We start from the raw sequence: 18,556 nt of genomic DNA, 5'->3' as shown, positions 1-18,556 counted from the left end.
AAAGAGGAACAAAGTAAAACAAATAAATTACACCTGAGATAAGTGTTTGGTGCAGAATATAGGTGGAGACACATTGTTCAGCTGCATATTTAAAGGAAATAATTCTACAAATAGGTTAGTCTAGGAGGTGATACAGCAAAATATGGCACTTACCACTGTGAGAATTTAGGTGCATTTCCAGAGCTCTTGCGTTAGAAAAACTTTTGGTGCACTGTGGAAAGGGGCAGACACTGGATATCTGTTGAGCACTATCTTCACTCTCCTCGGACAGCTGAGGGCCCTCTCTTTGCCTCCCACTGCAGTAGTACATAAGGTGGGCCTGCAGATTCCGCTCGCTTCGATACCAAATGCCACAGGATTTGCAAGGGAATATGTCCTCTGCAAGCAAATACAACCAGGTGCAGGTTAGTCACGGTGCACACAGTGCCAACCAATTAACACAGCAGGATTAATTCCCTTTGCTTCCCCACTAAAGACATGCTTATTTAATAAAATACTTTAAACAGAGCCACAGGTTTATTATAATGTCCCTTGCTGGACGTGGAAGACAGTTGTTTCTTGTAAAATATAAATTTAATAGTAGTTAATATTAATTAAGCTTTGGGCACGCAATTATTTAAAACTGAAGTTGTACAGTGTGAATATACAGTACCAATTCACAAATAAGCTGTATTTCCTATACTTCATTACTCAACATGTAATATCTGTCAATCATGCTTTTTATGTGCTCCTGTATAAGTCAGCCTAGCAATTTTTGAGTACTAATTGGAGATCATTCTAAAGAATGAGTGCTTTTACAACGTTTATTCAGTTATTGCTGTAAAATCCTGTTGCTTTGATATTCTGGAGGCCAGACTAGATTGTTTCTTTTAGGTCCTGCAGCATTTAATGTAGTGTTATACTAAGCAGAATGTTTATTTTCTGGCTTCTTGTTATTAAAGCTAGAAGTTGAAATTCCCAACGTGTTTTGTCCACATATTGTTGGTAAATTGTAACTGTTCCACTTTTTGCAATTCAAAAGAATTATTTGCTAAGAATAATGCAGTTTCTCATTGTCTTTTACCCTGAAGTGTCAGCATCCTCTCTGAGATAGAGACAATAGAGAGGTTGCACAGAGTGCTTCCCAGCAGCAGAGGGAGTAGATAGGTTGATCATGCACTGGAGGCTACATACTTTACTCACATGAAGAGTGATAAAGAGTGCTGTGTATTTACACAAAACTGACAGACATAGTTGTTAATATCCTATCAGAAGGATACCTATATAGAACGTTTTGTATATTTGTCTGTGAAGAATAAAAGACCTGTTTCATCTTTTCAAAAGCTGAACTAGTTATCCTATCAGTAAGAACAAGGGAGAAATCCTAGCCTGTTAGGGTACATCTATACTAATAAAGAGTGATTGGGTCCATACTGAAGCACTGGTGCTTCTTTTTTATATTGTTAAAACATGAGGATGGTTCATACCATACTTTTGGCTTAAGTTGTTAACATTTTCCCCATTCCTGGATACAGTTTGGGAGTTACCATAGGCCATGCATCACTCCCCACAGCAGTTCTGGATGCATCTCTCCTGTTTATGGGACTAGGAGAGGATAAAAGTATGAATGTAGCCAGACTGTGCCTGATGACCACAGGATCAGAGAACAGGCAACTGCAGTCAACATCAAAATAGAGCCATTTTGGTCAACATTGAAACTCCCACTGTAATCTCTCCCACAAAAAGCTACTTATGATTTTGATTTAGCCTTGAAAAACAGTTGGCTGCTGTGAAAATTCCTAATTTGCTTGACACTTTCACCTTTGAAAGTTTTGGCCTTGATCTATTAAAACATGAAAATGAAGCTAATGATGTTGTTCACTATCATGTTTAATTTCAAGTATTGAAGTGTATAGGGTAGCTGCTCTGTTCCTTTTCCTTTGGGCAAAGTTGAAGACACCAACCAGTGAAATGGATGAGACCTTTATTTGTCTACAAAAGCAGCCAAAAATTATGTTGCCCAGTTTGCTTCTCTGATTACAACTCTTAATGCTTGCCTATTTTTCTGCTTGTGAATTTCTGTAAAATTTTTCACCACTACCAGTTTCTATTTTTCTCTTTGCCACTGAATAACTATGACTTTAAGAGACAAACGTTTAATGGAGCTGTTAGTATTTAACATACAACTATTAAAACATTACTGATACAGCATTTGAAATGTCCATCTTATTGGAAGGTTGACATTCCACCATTTGTTTTTGGCCTCAAATAGTTCAAAAAAGTTGAACCACTGAGGCTTCTTTAGAACAGGAAGTCCTAAACTCCAAATTAGCAAATTCTTATTATTGAGAGAATGTTCACTTTGAATTAATTTGACTGGATTCTATCACAGAATTGAACTTTCTGATTATCTTAAAGAATTTGTCTCCAACTATCTTTATTTCCTGTGAGTGGAATTCCAGAGAGAATACCGTATAGGAAAAGGATCTAAAACTATTACTTCCTGAAAGCAATGAAAAACAGGCCACTCTGAGTTAATGTTTAAATTCTTCCAAAGCAAAATATTTCAATTTGTTTCAAGAGATACTTTCAAAATATTTCATTAGATCAGTTTAGAAGACAAAACATTCAAGTTCAAGCTGAATAAGCCAATGTGATATTCTGATTTTTACACAGGAAATGTTAAGAAACATTTAAAAAGAAAAGAACACAAACAATAGAATTCTACAACATTCACTTTTTTATGGAAATTGATTTTGTGTGTAGAGATCTGAAAATAAAGTCTCTAAGATGCTCACTGCAGAACTAGATGTGCATTCAGGATACTGTTGAACTTATGCCTGACTTGAGACTTATTGAAGAAGCTGAATTTTATCATCTCAACATGGAAATGTGGAAACACAGCCTGGTCAGAGGAAGAGGCAGAGGCAGAAACTTCTGGACAGTGATATTTACTTCCTTTAGAACTCTAGTTGTTAAGCCTACTGAGGTTACCACGAGTTACTGCTGAGCCTGCATGGCAAGAGCTGATCCACAATAAACATACACAGATTCCTCTCAGCAGCAGAGGTAGCAATCATCAGTGCTGCATTCCAGGGCTCTATAGAAGGCAGTAAGGGCAACAAAGATGCTTGTAGCAATTCAGTGCTGTAGAAAGCGAATGCCTTTGCCAAAGCCCAAGTGAGCCTTGCGTGACTTTGCACAAAATCATATCCTCATTTCCAACAGTGCAAATGAGTATTTGCCCTCTACACGAGGTAACTCCTTCCCTGGTGGTTTCTGTGCAGCTGTTGGCTATAAACAGTGGTAATTTGTTGGTCCATCTAAGGGGCTCCCAACACCGCCTTTTGGAAAGATCCTGTACCATGTTAATTGTTCTGTGAATAGAGATATTATCTAACAACAGCCCCACTCCTAGGGTAAAAATGAACACCTCTGGCTAAAGTGATTGAAATTGCTGCCAACTCGAAAGGTGTCACCACAGATATTTTGTTTAGTCCTGTCTGAAAAGTTTGAAGAAGGTGTGACTACTCAAGACAGTATTGCTCAGTGTGAACCTGAGTGGCAAATCATGTGTCCGTGGGACTCAGGTTCACTCACATTTGAAATACTGCGTTCAGTAGTTCACTGTCTCTAATCACAGTACTTGCAAAGCACAGAAAGCATGGGGAAGTGTTATAATACAAGGTCTACATAGACAGACTTACAGAAAAATAACTGAAAGCTACGTGCAATAGGTCTGAATGACTATTGGTGGGGATTCTGTTAACACTTAACTTTTGAAAAGTTCTTGGTGAGGAGGAGGAGATACTAGGGTTGTAGAAAAGTAAAAAGCAGTAATAAGAAGTTAAAGAAATGAAATTTAACAAGCAGAACATCCAAGCTGAACTATGCCAGCTCAGGAACTCACTGTGTGCTAATGTATCTCCTCTGCAAGGACAGCACTTAATTACATACTTTGTCCAAAAAATTACATATTTTGTCCACGATAGGGTCAATTGATGTGCAGAGGACTTAAAAACATTCTTTGGTAGCAACACTGAACAAAGATACCACAATAAATCAGGGATGCTGTAAGTAATGATGGCTGTTGGATTTTGAAACTGAAAAGACCTATTCCAATCCATTGAATATCGTGAATTATGCTGCAACAGTAAGCAACAAGCTGACTAGAGAAGCAAAGGCTGGATTTTGTGAGTTACCAGGCCTATCTTATCTGCTTTTTAAACAGTTTCTCATTCTGTCACCTCTGGGAACAGATCACAGGACTGTCGCACGAGGGCAAGTCAGATGCTGGGTGACCTCATCTGCCAAAGAACTTTTCTTTCTCCTTTTGTCTCTGTGAGTGCATCTGAGATGATGCAGGATCCAACATAGGATCCTTTGAGCTGTGTGTCTGAAGTTGTGTGGTTTCTATGGTCTTGAATTCACTGTTGCTGTATTAGTTCTTCATATATTCTTTAAAATACTGCTCTTTTTAAACAAAGCCAGAAATAGCATTCAACACTTACTGTTCACAATAGCCGTAGGCAAAATAGATGCCATTGCAGCTTGTTGAGGGAGCAATTGTATTGAGTCAAGCAGGCGGGCAGGATACATCCCTTCTGTGAGAGTCATCTGACTAGCAGCTTGCAGCCTTGAGTCAAAATCCACAACAAAGGCAATCAGCTCTTCACCCTCTGAGATGGCCTTGGTTGTGGTACACCAGAGCTGCCCTCCTACAGGAAACATAAAAGAAGAAAGATTTAATTGATTGCATCAGATTGCAGAACATAAAACATCACTGCCATATCTTTACGTTTATTTTACTTTATTTTATTTTTAATTTTAAAGATTTGTTCAATAGAAACAGGTAAACAAAGTTACCATCTTCCTTTGAGATTTTTCAGTGTATAAGAAAACAATTTGGGGATACTTTTCCTAATGATTTGCAGCATGACTATGCATTTCAGCATTATAAAAATCAAGGTGAAAATATTTTATATGGCACTGTTCTGCCTACATGGCACATTACTCTTCATCAAATATCTTGTATATTTTGTTATAACTCTCAGTTTGTTTTGTTTTGAATATCAAATCACAGCACAATAAAACCAAACAGCTACAAGAAAGACATCAGATTTCCTCTTAAGGGTGTTCTTCCCTTCCCTTATGCTTGCTACCATCTTTCACTAAAAAAAATCTTCCCTTATGTAATACTCTTTGTAACATGACTGCTTTATCTTTGCTTACACTGACTGAACTTCCTGAAAAGAAGATATGCCAAAGATCTGTTTCATAAAGGCTTATTCAAATAAAGGTTTGTTTAAAAGGGGAGGGAGGTGGAAGAACTTTCATCAGACAGTAAGATACACCACAGTTCTGTGCTGCAAATGTCACGTGTAGTGCATTAAAAGGAAAATTAACTATGCGAGTACATCTACTAATGTATTTGAATGCGATAGTGAATGCTCATTTATTTAACATGTTTAGACAGGCAAAGCACTTATATTGTGTTATCTACACTCTCAGGCCTAGATACATATCCAATACAGTTATGCCTGAAATAATGTTGCATACTTTATATGTTATAAAGCTTTTTTTTTCCTCAGGTTTTGTATATATAGAAAAAGCTATATGTTGTATTCATTAGGCAAGCAAAAACTGTATTCGTTTTGATAAGTAATATTGCTGTGTTTATCTTTCGGCATAACTGCCTTTTCAGCTGCACTTCATTTTTTTCCCCTCAAAGAGATTATAGTTTTAAAACAACTTGTTGCAAAAATCTGGTAGAGGAGATAACAACAGCGTATGATATGCCACAGCTAAATGGAAGAATTAGGACATTGTTTTAGAGAAATCTTGGACAATTAATTAAACCAGTCTATTAGCTTTCAAAGATGAGCAAACAAAACACCATCAGTGACAGTGTGTTTCAGTGGAGAAGTAAAGCTAAGCTTCCAGAGCTCAAAGTGGTGTAAAAGTTTCAAAGCAGAAAAGTGTCTCTGTATTCACCCTTTGGTAATACAGCAGTTGGAGATGGTTCCAAAGTCTATACGAAATTTACTGTTATGGGACCAAAGCATCCTGTACACTACCATCCAAAAATTACAGCATTAAATGGTGCAAATCCGAGTAATTTCCTCTAGAGAATATAAAGATGAAGTGTGAAGATAAATGTCTACAGATGCAGAATTCTAATGACCAAATTGGAATTCAAGCATCTGAAAAGTGCAGTCTGACTCATTGTCTCATACAAGTGAGGAGTAAATCTAAAGTAGAAGCCTCTAGAGTTAAACTGGTATAAAACCTGTTCAAGGGAGAACCAGGTTCAATTCCTACGGCATACTTAACTAGACTCGTAGATAAAGGACATGATGCACACTGCAATTTCAGAACCCAAATCTGGGCTCTCCCACTGTAACCACCAGAGTTTATTTTCTAAGAGGAAAGAAGATTTTCATTACTAATACGCACTTTTAGTTATATATGGAGGATGAAATAATGAACATATTTCAGTTTATTTTAACATAGAATAAAAGCTTTTTCTACAATGTATTATTCACTGGATTCCTTAGTAAAATAAAAATGAGCCAATGCAGAAGAACCAACTGAGACTCTATCCAAGCAAACATCTCGACATGTCGTACCCTTGGGGGAGGAAAAAAACAAACACAACAGTGTAGTTGATTATTGGGTCTCCAGCTGTAATCAGTCTGGATCAGACTAAGAGGCTGACTCAGTCTCCTAGCGCGGCAGCTCCTCAGGGTGTTGACTCACGTCCAGCAGCAGAAAAAATGGACAGCTGAGGCAGGCAGAGGGCTCTGCTGCCTTCTTCACTCAGCACCAGGGTTGTTATACCTACAGCACATACAGCTGCACAGAATGGGTGACAGCTTCAGGAGCACAGCAATCTCTAGCTTAGCTTATTAAAGTAAACCAGAACTATGGAAGTTTAATATACTCCTGTACTGAATATAAACTTTTGGCTCAGTGTAATTCAGATCTGAGTATTTCATAGTGATTCTCATGATTTTCTCTCTATTGAAAATGGGGCATTTAAGTGATCGTGACATATGCTTTCAACAATACATGATATATTGTTAAGTTAGACTGTAAGAGGATCTCCCAAATGATGTATGCTTGCAGCTGTTCAAAATGAAGTGTATCACTTCTGTGACACTGCTTTGCACGACATCTTGGTTGCAAAATTGGAGAAGAATGGATTTGATGGATGGACCACTCGCTGGATAAGGAATTGGCTGGATGGTCATACTCAGAGAAGTGTGGTCAGCGGCTCAATGTCCAAGTGGAGACCAGCGATGAATGGCATTCCCCAGGGATCAGTGTTGGGACTGGTGTTATTTAACATCTTTGTAGGTGACACAGACTGTGGAATCCAGTGCATCCTCAGTAAGTTTGCAGAATACACCAAACTGAGTGGTGCAGTTGACATGCTAAAGGAAACAGATACCATCCAGAGGGACCTGGACAGGCTTGAGAGGTAGGCCCATGCCAACCTCATGAAGTTCAACAAGGCCAAGTGCAAGATCCTCCACCTGGGTTGCAGCAATTGCAGATACAGGATAGGTGGAGAATGGCTTGAGAACAGCCCTGAGGAATTGGATTTGGGAGTGTCAATTGAAAGATTCAAAGTGAGCCAGCAATGTGTGCCCACATCCCAGAAGGCCAACTGTATCCAGGGTTGCACCAAGAGAAGAGTGACCAGCAGGTCAAGGGAGGTGATTCTGCCCCTCTGCTCTTGTGAGACCCCACCTGGAGCACTGCATCCAATTCTGGAGCTCCCCACATAAGAAGGACATTGAGTTGCTGAAGCAGATCCAGATGAGGGCCACAAAGATAATCAGAGGGCTGGAGTACCTCCCCAACAAGGACAGGTCGAGAGTGCTGGGGCTTTTCAACCGGGAGAAGAGGATACCTTATAATGGCCTTCCAGTACCAGAAGGGAGCCTACAGGAAAGTACAGGGACTTTTTCTAAGGGTATGTAGCAACAGAATAAGGGGAAATTGCTTTAAACTGAAGATGGTAGATTTAGACTAGATATTAGGAAGAAATTCTTTACTGTGAGGGTGGTGAGACACTGGAACAGGTTGCCCAGCAAGGTTGTGAATGCCCCCTCCCTGAAAGCATTCAAGGCCAGGCTGGATGGGGCTTTGAGCAACCTGGTCTACAAGGAGATCTTCCTGCCTATAGCAGGGGGATTGGAACTAGATGATCTTAAAGGTCCCTTTCAACCCAAACCATTCTATGATTCTATGATTCTGTGATTCTATGATTCATCCATGGCAACAGGATGGAGTACAGCCCCTCTATCCCTTTCTCTATCCCCTTCTGGTAGCAGGGGTAAGGCAATAGTTGGGGGTTTTGAAAGATACAAATGACTTCAATCCCCCTAATGCAAATATGCTGCCCTCATACATACCATATGCAGATTGGAAGGAAATTCTTGGGACTTCTATGGTATAGTCAGAAAAATGGAATGCAGAGAACTTCACACAGGCTTCAAAATATAATAGGAAGTTCAATTTATGATTATCATATGAATTATGCTGTCTAGAGACTCTTTTTAAGGATCAGAGCTTCCTTACTGGTGCAGGTTACAAAACAGGAAAAGAGATTTTGCTTCCCACCAACATTTTTCCAATCTAAAACATAACCGGCACGTATGCAGTACGATCTCAAGAACACAACATCTTTTGATAAAACAGAGCAGTGTTAATCAGGGATTTTAAAAGGATAATAAGGATGTCTATAAATAGCCTTTGCTAAATATAGATGGAAATGGAGAAGATAGAAAGATGATTGCTCAAAATTTTTGCAGCCCCTTTCTTGTCCTTAGTGGGGACACCTGTCATCTATCTATACTGTATAGGGTCTTACTTGTTTTACACTGTGGGTTAAGAAGATTCATTCTTATTGCGGAAGGGAAGGTTTTGAAAAAATCAGGCGGCTTTGTGACAATGGAAAACTATTCTATACAAGTCTAGTTCTGCCTGTGGAACTGAAAATAAAAGCTTCTTAAGTCTTCAACATATTGATTATATCTATAGTTAAATCAGTTAAAGAAATTTACCTATAATGTAATACATGCATGTAAACCAGAAGAAAAGAATAAAAATGTCTGTAAACACTATTTATGTATTTATTTCAACTCCTTTTCTAGCTCACATTGAAAGGAATGAGAAATGCTCACTTAATCATAGAAAGTTTGGAAAATAAAAATATCATATTGTGCAAGCTAGAGCAAAAAAGTTCTTTATCAAATGACATCAGGCACTGAAGTAGCTATCTGATACCTTCAGAGTTTCCACAAAATGGAGAGGTTATTTCAGGATTCTTCATCTGCATCTTTCACAGCAAACATTTTTGCTGCTTAGGAAAAAAAAAAGCAAACACAACCTTAAATTAAAAAAAATAAATCTTTCTATGCAAAGGAAAAAGTAAGGTCCTGATGTCCCTGAAAAACTGTGGACTTACTGTTCTTTGTAATGTTTATGATCAAGATTCTTGTGCAAACAGATCTGGTTCCTAACAGGAAGCTTATAAATCATACTCATAATTGCTGTCAAAACTGCAGTGGAGTGTACTGCAAGTTTTGATAATAAAGAATAGAGTCACAGTTCAAACTTGATTACATTTTGGAAATTCATGCTGCTCTTACAAGAATCAGTGGTCTTAAATATCTTCTTCTCCTGCCAAATTTTTCACTTGCACTTTTTATTATTTATGAAATCAGTGTCTGCACAATGTCATGCAGACCTCTGCTGATAAACTCTAATTAAGATTAAGACAAGCCTTTTGGAAAGGATCCCATCATTAGCAAACATGATAAACACAAAAATACTCCCTACTTGTCAACCAGGAGCAATTCAGTAACCTAACAGTATTATCTGTTGCTAGGCTACAGAGCTGACAAAGCTTCAATTATATTGTATGGTCATACCTATAGAATACTGTATAAGCAAAATAGATCTAATATAAAAGCATTTAACTTCATCCATGCTATCTGTAATTCATGGCTTCTTTCAATGGCAAAAATCAGGTTAATAATTATATAGCATGCTGGAAAAATCTTGGCAATGTGTCATGTTTGCACAATTTTTTCTAATTTATCTCTGTGATTGATAGACATTTGCTTTGTAAAAATAATAAAATGCAAGAAATGGGATGCTGTAAACCACAAGCGCAACTACATCTGGGCTCATCAAGATACGGAACCACACATAGTATAAAAAATATATCGTAAATTGAACCAATTAAATCATATTTCGATGCAGTAATACTCTATCTTCTGTATACAGAATGAGGAGTACTGTGGTGATAGATATGCATGCTAATACAAAACTTTATTTTATGTTGGACAAATGTCTACAATACAATAGGACTTTGCTTTCTTAAAACAGGTCTTCATTTTTTCCTCCTACTCTGGGGATTTTTGTTAAACAATATATACTTCTTTTATTCTTACATATATTTATTTGCAATCAGTAACTTGCTTTGAAGATACAACTAAAGCAATGGACCTCCATCCTTTTTTGATCCCCAGAACTCTACAGCACCTCCAGTGAAACACAGAACTCAGCACAGTGAGCCTTCTGACAGCAGGTTTCATTTTTTAACATACTTTTTGCAGATCTTACAGACTAACTGTGTATGGACTATTGCCTAAAAAAAGACTTAAGGGCAGACTGCTCTATTAATTCTACAAGGAGGAAACAGCTTCAAAATGAATGCAACCATAAACCCTCCATGCTTTCAGGAAAGGTGACTTAGCAAAAAGCAATTGCTAAAAAGTTGCTAAAAGCAATGTTTTCATTGAGTACAGCTGTTTTGTGGAAGGAAGTGCTGGTATTTTTCCATAGATTAAAAAGAACAAAGATGTTCTAAACCTATATCTAAATGCATTTCCAGTTTTCCATTCTCAGTCAGTTTTCCTTGCTGAACCATTTGAGTTCAGATTTTTGACCCAGAAATAGCATACATCTTTCATACAGGTTTAGGAAATAAATGGCAGTATCTATTAAAGCCAATCTGCAATGTCAGCTAATTCAAAAATACTACTTTGGCATAGTAAAATTTGTGCTTAATAGATTTGATTGTGTTGCTGCTACAACATAATAACCCATTTCCTGTCTACACATCTTTTTGCAAGAGGGGTCAAAAGACCATCAGAATTTATTTAAACAACAGACTGTGTTCCTCTTAGTGACTTCCCGGCATCGTCAACTGAATTAAACTTTCCCAATGAAATATTCCAATTTTTAAAAACGATGCATTTTAGTAATGGTAATGGGGGTTAGAGTTAATTTACTGTCTTTTCTCCTTTGTTGCACAGGTTAAGAATTTAAGGAGAATTAGCACTCCACAATAGGATGGGATCTTCATATTTGGGTTCCACTTGCTTCTCACTCATAGGGTTGGGACTACTCAGCATAATGAATGCCATTTCAGTGCAGCGCAACTTATTGGGCAGATCTCATTTTTGACATGAACAAAGTACATATATCTATATGTAGACACATTGTTTAACAAAAAATTAGAATGAATTCAAATCCAATACTGTTGAAATTTTTGACAGTAGAGAGGTACAAGGAAAAGAACTTATAAATTATGTGTGCCCCTTCTTTGAAAAATGCTTTGGAGGTTTCTTTGTGCATTGGCAAATACAGTAGGAATATGAGGTATTGTGTGGATCCTCCTGCACAGCACCTGATAAAAGAATAAAGAGCTGTGACATATTCTTAAAACAATAGAGGAATTAAAGAGAAACAATGGGCCAGCTGCTTCATTAATACAATCAAAAGAGAGCCCAGCACAGAGGAGTCCAGATAATTAAGCACTACTCTTTTAGACCTTTTTTTCTAAAATAAAATTGCTAAAAATTTATTAACTACTTCATAGTTGTTAGATAGATCTATGCACTTGTTTATTTAGGTTGATTAATGCCTTTTCAGGATTCTACAACATGCCAACTCATGGTTCATACAAGTTTTTGAATAAAATAATGTAAGAATAAGTGATATGGATCTGTAGTATATACAGCAATAAATCAAAAGCATTTTGTGAACAGTCTTTCTAGTTGCTAAATAATTCTTCACATTTTTCACTGGCGTACATAAAATATATACTTTGCGCAGCATTTTTGCCATTCATGTATTTTAATGCCAGGCTTCCAAACATGTCTCTACAAAGTGTCTCAAAAATCATCCCTGCAAATTCAGAATTTTCAAACTCTTAAAAACATAGTTTTAGTGATATATTGAGATTAATGAGATGATTTGCCAGCATCTTCTACCATTTTTCTTTGCTTAGTGATCAAAAAGAATGCCAAAAGATGCTTGACCTTTCATTTTAACAACTTACTGCATATTATAAGCCAGCAGTGCACTGACTGCAAAAAATGTAAAATCTATAAAATTAAACCAGTACAGTAGACAAACAAGAGTAGGTGCCATTTTTGCTATTTTTTTATTTCTGCATGGAATATGGATCCTACTTCATTTTTCACTCAGTAAACGAACTGCAAAATAAAAGAACTCTAGGAATGATATTTCTCAGAACAGAAGAATACCCTGCTTAAGGCACTTGCCAAATTGAAGGCAGCTCTAAGATCCCTGCATTTTGAGATAGAAAATGTCTGACCAGAAATAGGGAAAGAAAATACTCCCTAAGAATATAACTCTTACTCTTGCACCTGAGTCTGCTTGAGCATGGAGCCTGGCTTCAGCTTAGTCATATGCTGATAGATTCAGTGTTTTTATTCAAACAGACGACTTTATAATTAAACCTGCCTGTGATTTACATATATATACATGTGTATATACAAGCATATACATATGTTATAGTTAAATCCATCAGATAGCTGGTAAAGATAAAAAGGAAAATATTAAAGAAACTTGTCAGTCCTATTGGAATGAACTCCCAAACCTGGCATGCCCTGTGTCAGCGTAAGTGGAAGATTTTCCCTTGTTGCAGTGTGTCTACGACTACCATCCCAATCTGTATTCCAGTAGCTCTCTAATTAACGCTGCCAAAAGCTTGATTCTCAAATGAAGTACATTGCTCCTGAAGAGCAGGGAGTATAACAAAAACTGAGATGTGACCTCTTATTTTTCCACTATTGCCCGGTTGCTTTTTGTTAGTTTGAGGATTTCTATTTGTTTCCTCCAATTAAATGTCCGGGCATAACAACTCAACAGAGTTCTATTAGGTAAAGAAGCAAAATAGATTAGTCTTCTGAAAATATTCACAGGAAAATAACGTGGTAATTTTATTTGCCATTTTCCCCCCTGATAGAGCTGTCACAGCTTATTTACCACAGGGGGAGACAGTTAAACCCATATCCTTAGAAGTTCTATGCATTTAAGAGGCTTATATATCTCTTCTGGGACCTTCGTTCAAATCCTGGGCTAATCAGAGTGAATACATATCTTTCTATTAGATGGCTCTAAAAAGTCTTAGGTGATATCAGTTCCTGGTGGACGACAGTCCACGGTGTAAAACTATTAAATGTTTGGCACAACTGGCAATACTTATGGAATGAAACTGAAAATGGTAATATCCTCCCACATCACAAGAAGTTAAGTCTGCTGCTCAGAGGTTGAAATTAAATAGCCTGCCACAAATGCTAAACCTGTTATACTTCTTTAATCAGCATAAACTCAAACAAGGAAGTTGAAGTTCTTTCACAGGTTTGGCAATTTCGTCCTTTTTAATTTTTTCTTTTTCAAAACCCTCTGTTTTGAATTCTGTGCTACACTTATTTTATTTTTTTTTCCATTTTAATTGGGATCTCATCTGAGAGTTATTTCACAATTTATCCTTAAGAAAGGAAATGATAAACAGCTTGAAAAAAACCCAACCCAATAAACCTTTGTTGGTAGTGTTGCACATATCACTGCAGCGAAGGCAACAGGACTTACTGTGGCGGCAAGCTCATCTCACCTTTTGCTTTTTACAGGGTTGGTGAATGGGCGCTCTGCAAAGAGCTTCCCAGGAGACACTCCCAGGTGGCACCCACTGCCCCTGCAGCTTTTGTGGATGCACCAGGTTTGAGAGAGAGAAAAAAAAACGATTGCTGAAACAACCTGACCAAAGTGAAGCTGTGCTTTGGAGACATACATTCCTACAGTCCCTGCTTCCTGAATGGCACAGCTGTAAGGTGACCTTTTTGTAGCCTTACAAACCCAATCACGCCTGCGGATTGTCTTTTCAGAGTTATTTTGTGAGAGCGGAGTGTATGAAAAACTGAGCTGATTAAATGGGACAATAGACAGGCTTTAATGGTGCCTCTTTCGTACAGAGAAAACAGAGTATGCTACATCTTATCCATGGATTTTCTGTGTCTTGCACCTGCGACTACAGGGCTCATTTCTTGCTCCTGGGCAAATGAAGAATGAATGGCACAGCTACCTGAGTGGGAGGAAGGATTATGCAGAGGGAGCTGGATTGATAGGTTGCATTTGTAAGGGAAATAAACACATTAAACAGAAGGACAGATGGAATGGAAAAACAAAGTAAAAAATAAATATCAGCTATGAGACCTGTTACTGTTTCAGTACAGGGGTCCCATTCCAGAAGAAACTCCAGACTATGAGTGATATAGAAACAAAAGCTGTCTTTTACAACAAACAGAAAATTGAACATCTATTGTGTATGCTGTAACCGTGAAAAAAGAAGTGCTATTACTGCTGGCTATCTCATTAGCAATTGGCTCCTGTGTTGAGGTTCAGGAACTGATTTACCTCAGTTCCAACAACCATGGAAGCAAAGCACTGATTTTTAAAAAAAAATCTTCCTTCTACTTAAGCCATTAGAACGTTTTACACTGGCTGCACTGGAAACATGACTGTATGACAAATCAGCGGATCTCTTACTAAGCAAACAAGTAAGCAAAAAGCATTAAAAGTAATCTTCACGATAAATGTATTCCAGAATGTAAAACTCATAAAAGAATCTAGCCCCCTTAATTTCTACTATTTAAAATACACCTTATATGAAAAAAAAAAAATACTAAAAAAAAAACCTCAGAGATTCCCTCCAGCTGTGTTATAAAAATGAGTTTTGTTATTTAGCTTGTTGCAATAAATGTATGACAGCTGCTCTGAAAGTAATACCTCCTGTTTAATGATGCTGGCCCACAACATCAGAGGTGGATGTTGGTGGTACAGCAGTAGAGGCTGAACCTTCCTGCCAACATTGCAGTATGTGCTGTTGCCGTGTGACAGATGGCAGCAGAGGGGCAGACTGACAAAATGGTGTCTGACATGGAAGTGAATATGAAACAAAATGTGTGCCATTGAATTCCTCCATATGGAAAAAATTATTTTGTCACCCACTGACATTCATTGACGCTTGTTGAATTTTTCTGGAGACCAAAGAGTGGATGTGAACAAAGTGAAAATTGGACTGAGTGGGCAACATTTTCCTAGCAACGATGCTGTTGTAGCAGCTGTGAATCAATGGCTCACCCCCGCTGCTGCAGATTGTTACAAGCACAGCATGCAGGCTCTTGTTTATCACTGGCCAAAATACACAGCTAATGGTAACAGCATTTTGTAGCTGAGAATTCGCTGTATCAAATAGTACCATCGTACTCTTTATATCTACTATAGTTTCCACGGAAATAGATAGGAGGCATTACTTTTAGATTGACTTACACAGTAAAAAGAACTGAAAACTTGTGACAACCAAATGCATTTACATCATCCACATCATCCATGCTACGTACAAAGCCCAGAGGAAACAAACATTTTAAACCATTGTCTGTATGTGTCTCAGTTCATCTAATAAGGGGTGCTGTTAACAGCAGAAAGCAAATCTTGTAATGGTAATAGCAAGACCAAGCTGCTTGTGGTCAAAATCGAAACAGCAAGATTACAAACGAGGAAATAGTTAAGACTCTCGCTATATGCAGTAACAGGGATTAGCAATTAAAGAGGATTCTGTACTTTCAGACACATTTAATAGGAAATACCAGTTTACCAAGCATCGTACAGGTGCACAGGAGATGCCATTCTGCCTGCCTGCCTGGTCAGCATGATTTCTAAATGGCCAGGAAAGAAGTGACTGTATACCCAAAGGCAAGCTGTCAAAATTCAGGCTGCAGCTGATAAACTGATTACAAAGCTGCTTAAGACTTTGCTTGTAAACAAAAGCATTTATCAACTAATAATTTGCAATAAACTGATGTAACTCCCAGCTGAGCCCCAAACTGTTATTGTCTTTACCATCTGCCTATTAAAATACCATTCTTCATCACCAAGCAGGAGCAGAAGGGAGAAAATCTCCAGCAACTACATAACTTGCATGCTTATAAATAATGTGTGAGCATTTCACACTTTCATTATAATTGCCAGGTTTCGTATACTTCGTTTTCTTTTTTGAGAGGCAAAGAGGTGCTGTAAAGTGGCAGAAAAGAAATTAATAAATACTGCCTGGTACATGAAAAAATTATGTAAGTTCATCATACTCTGCAGTTTCTTAATTTTTTCTCTTTTTGCCACTCCACAGGAATATCATGATGGAAGCCCCCTCAAGCACAACTTTGCAGATTAAACTCTCAATTTCTTTTCAACTTGTCAGTTTTCATTACCTTTCTTTCTTATGCATTCACATCTTACAGATGCTTCAATGGGAAGCCAGCTAAAGCATGCTGGCTCCCTGGGGGGACCTGCCAGAGTCTCCGGGACTTTACAAGGTCACCCTTAGGAGTAGTTTGCCTATCTCATTGAGAGACTTTCTGAAAATTGACTTTGCATGCTCTTATTTTCCAGGTATTGACACTCACAGTCCTGAGAAAGGTTGTAGAGTTTAGAACAAGTTCGAAGCTAACCAATTCAGATGCTCTAACGCTGATATTCCTTGAAGGAAAAACCTATTGTTAAATGCCTAAAATACTCACGTGAGTGAGGGGGAAAAAGCAGAACTGATATCGTGCAGAGAATGGTGGCCCCTCAAGATGTGTCTGCATTAAAAATTGAATTTAACAGACAATCACACTATCATTTAGTGCAATGCACTCGACCAAATATTTCTCCAATCTGCACTCTCAGTCACTCACTGGTCTAAATGCAAGGCTGTGACCAGAACCTTACCGTTTACTTCTTCAGAAATGTCTGTAGAAAATGCACAGATGCTTCAAACGCAGCTTGTTTGTTCATTGACTTTCCGTATTCAGGCTAAAACGGTCTATTTAGCTGATGGGAAACTTCTCACATGTACGGAAACAGATTGATTCCGACTGATTAATTTTTAACCCATTAATTTTATAGAAATGCAAGAAATTAAAGGATGATCCTGTCATCCATGTTCACATAAACTGTTCAATTTCCTTCAAAAACAATCATCCTCTGCCTCATCTTTGTCTGATCTCTTGTTACTGGTATTGTTGCCTGCAGAACACCAGCCAACTCCCAAGAATTAAAAAGAAACAACACAAAATGGAGAAAAAAAACCACAAAATCAAGCCTGTTTGGGATCTGCAGATTTAAACCAATTATCCTTATAAACTAAAGGGTTTTTTTACATTTAAATTATCATATATACAAATAGTATATTTGCCAAACTAGGTTTCTACACCGTAGCTTGTATGTGGTTGCATGTGGTCAGTATAGCTGGACGGGATACAAACAGTCTGTATCACAGGCTGGACGTGGCTCTGGGCAGCCTGGCCTAGTGGTTGATGACCGTGCCTGTGGCAGGGGGTTGAAACTAGATGAACATAGCAGTCCTTTTCAACCCAGGCCATTCTATGAGTCTATGATTCTATGGTTGAAACAGAGGGAAAAGTGAACACAGTGTGAATGGATAAAGGAAGCACGCAAGGGGATGAAACACTGAACATGAAACCTCCATTTTTAAAAACGTTGCAAAGAATAAATTTTGTTAAACCCTGTGACATTGTGATGAAAGATGACTTTCAAAACTCTAGTTCAAAATCATCATTGTCAGTTATTTAAGAAGCACAAACCTTAAAAAATGGGTAGGAATACAGCACTCATCGCATGAGTTACGGCATAAAGCGGAAAGGTTCACTGTTTTAAACATCCATATAAGAAAGTCTTTATAAAAAGTAGTGATGCAAAACAATAAATTCAGAAGCTCTACTATGATCAATCTGGAATTTCTAATTTCTAGAGTTTGCCAAAATGAAGTGATGCTAAAATAACACTGCTACTGAAATACCACCTAACAAAACCTGCACATACTCACTATTTATATTAATACATCTGAACACAGGTCTGATACTGTTAGAGGTGTTTTATCAGAAAATGTGGTAGATTTAATACCACGTGAATACTGTTCAGATGTGTTATCGAATCTGTTACACCGTTTTCAGTCTATTAGATAGGAACCGGTCAAACCAGCCAACCAACTCCCCACATCCAAACACTAATCTGTAAGTCACCTTTGTGCCTTTATTATTTTGTATTTTTAATGACGAGTGAATCAAGTCCTAAACGTCGCCGAGGACCAGCACACGACTTCATTTTTGCACTGAAAGCTGGGGAGGAGCCTCCACCCTACGGCAGCAGCCCCTCTGCCTCTCAGGGCCCTTCAGGCTGCCCGCCCCGC

The 18,556-nt window shown here is 37.9% G+C and overlaps 1 protein-coding gene across 1 annotated transcript in view; it reads right to left on the bottom strand.

The window, feature by feature from the left end:
• Positions 1-18,556, bottom strand: part of ZFPM2 (zinc finger protein, FOG family member 2) — a 75,335-nt gene that overhangs the window by 6,374 nt on the left and 50,405 nt on the right. Inside the window, exons 2-3 of the mRNA XM_010709238.2 lie at positions 4,491-4,697; positions 154-378 (exon numbers count right to left, since the gene is read on the bottom strand). Coding sequence (XP_010707540.1) covers positions 154-378; positions 4,491-4,697 — 432 coding nt within the window. The remainder of the gene's footprint in view (positions 1-153; positions 379-4,490; positions 4,698-18,556) is intronic.

The sequence above is a fragment of the Meleagris gallopavo genome, chromosome 3 (genome assembly GCF_000146605.3).
Source record: "Meleagris gallopavo isolate NT-WF06-2002-E0010 breed Aviagen turkey brand Nicholas breeding stock chromosome 3, Turkey_5.1, whole genome shotgun sequence".
Taxonomy (NCBI): Eukaryota; Metazoa; Chordata; class Aves; order Galliformes; family Phasianidae; genus Meleagris; species Meleagris gallopavo.
The sequence above is the reverse complement of the archived record's forward strand: the minus strand, read 5'-3'. Positions and strand labels throughout refer to the sequence as shown.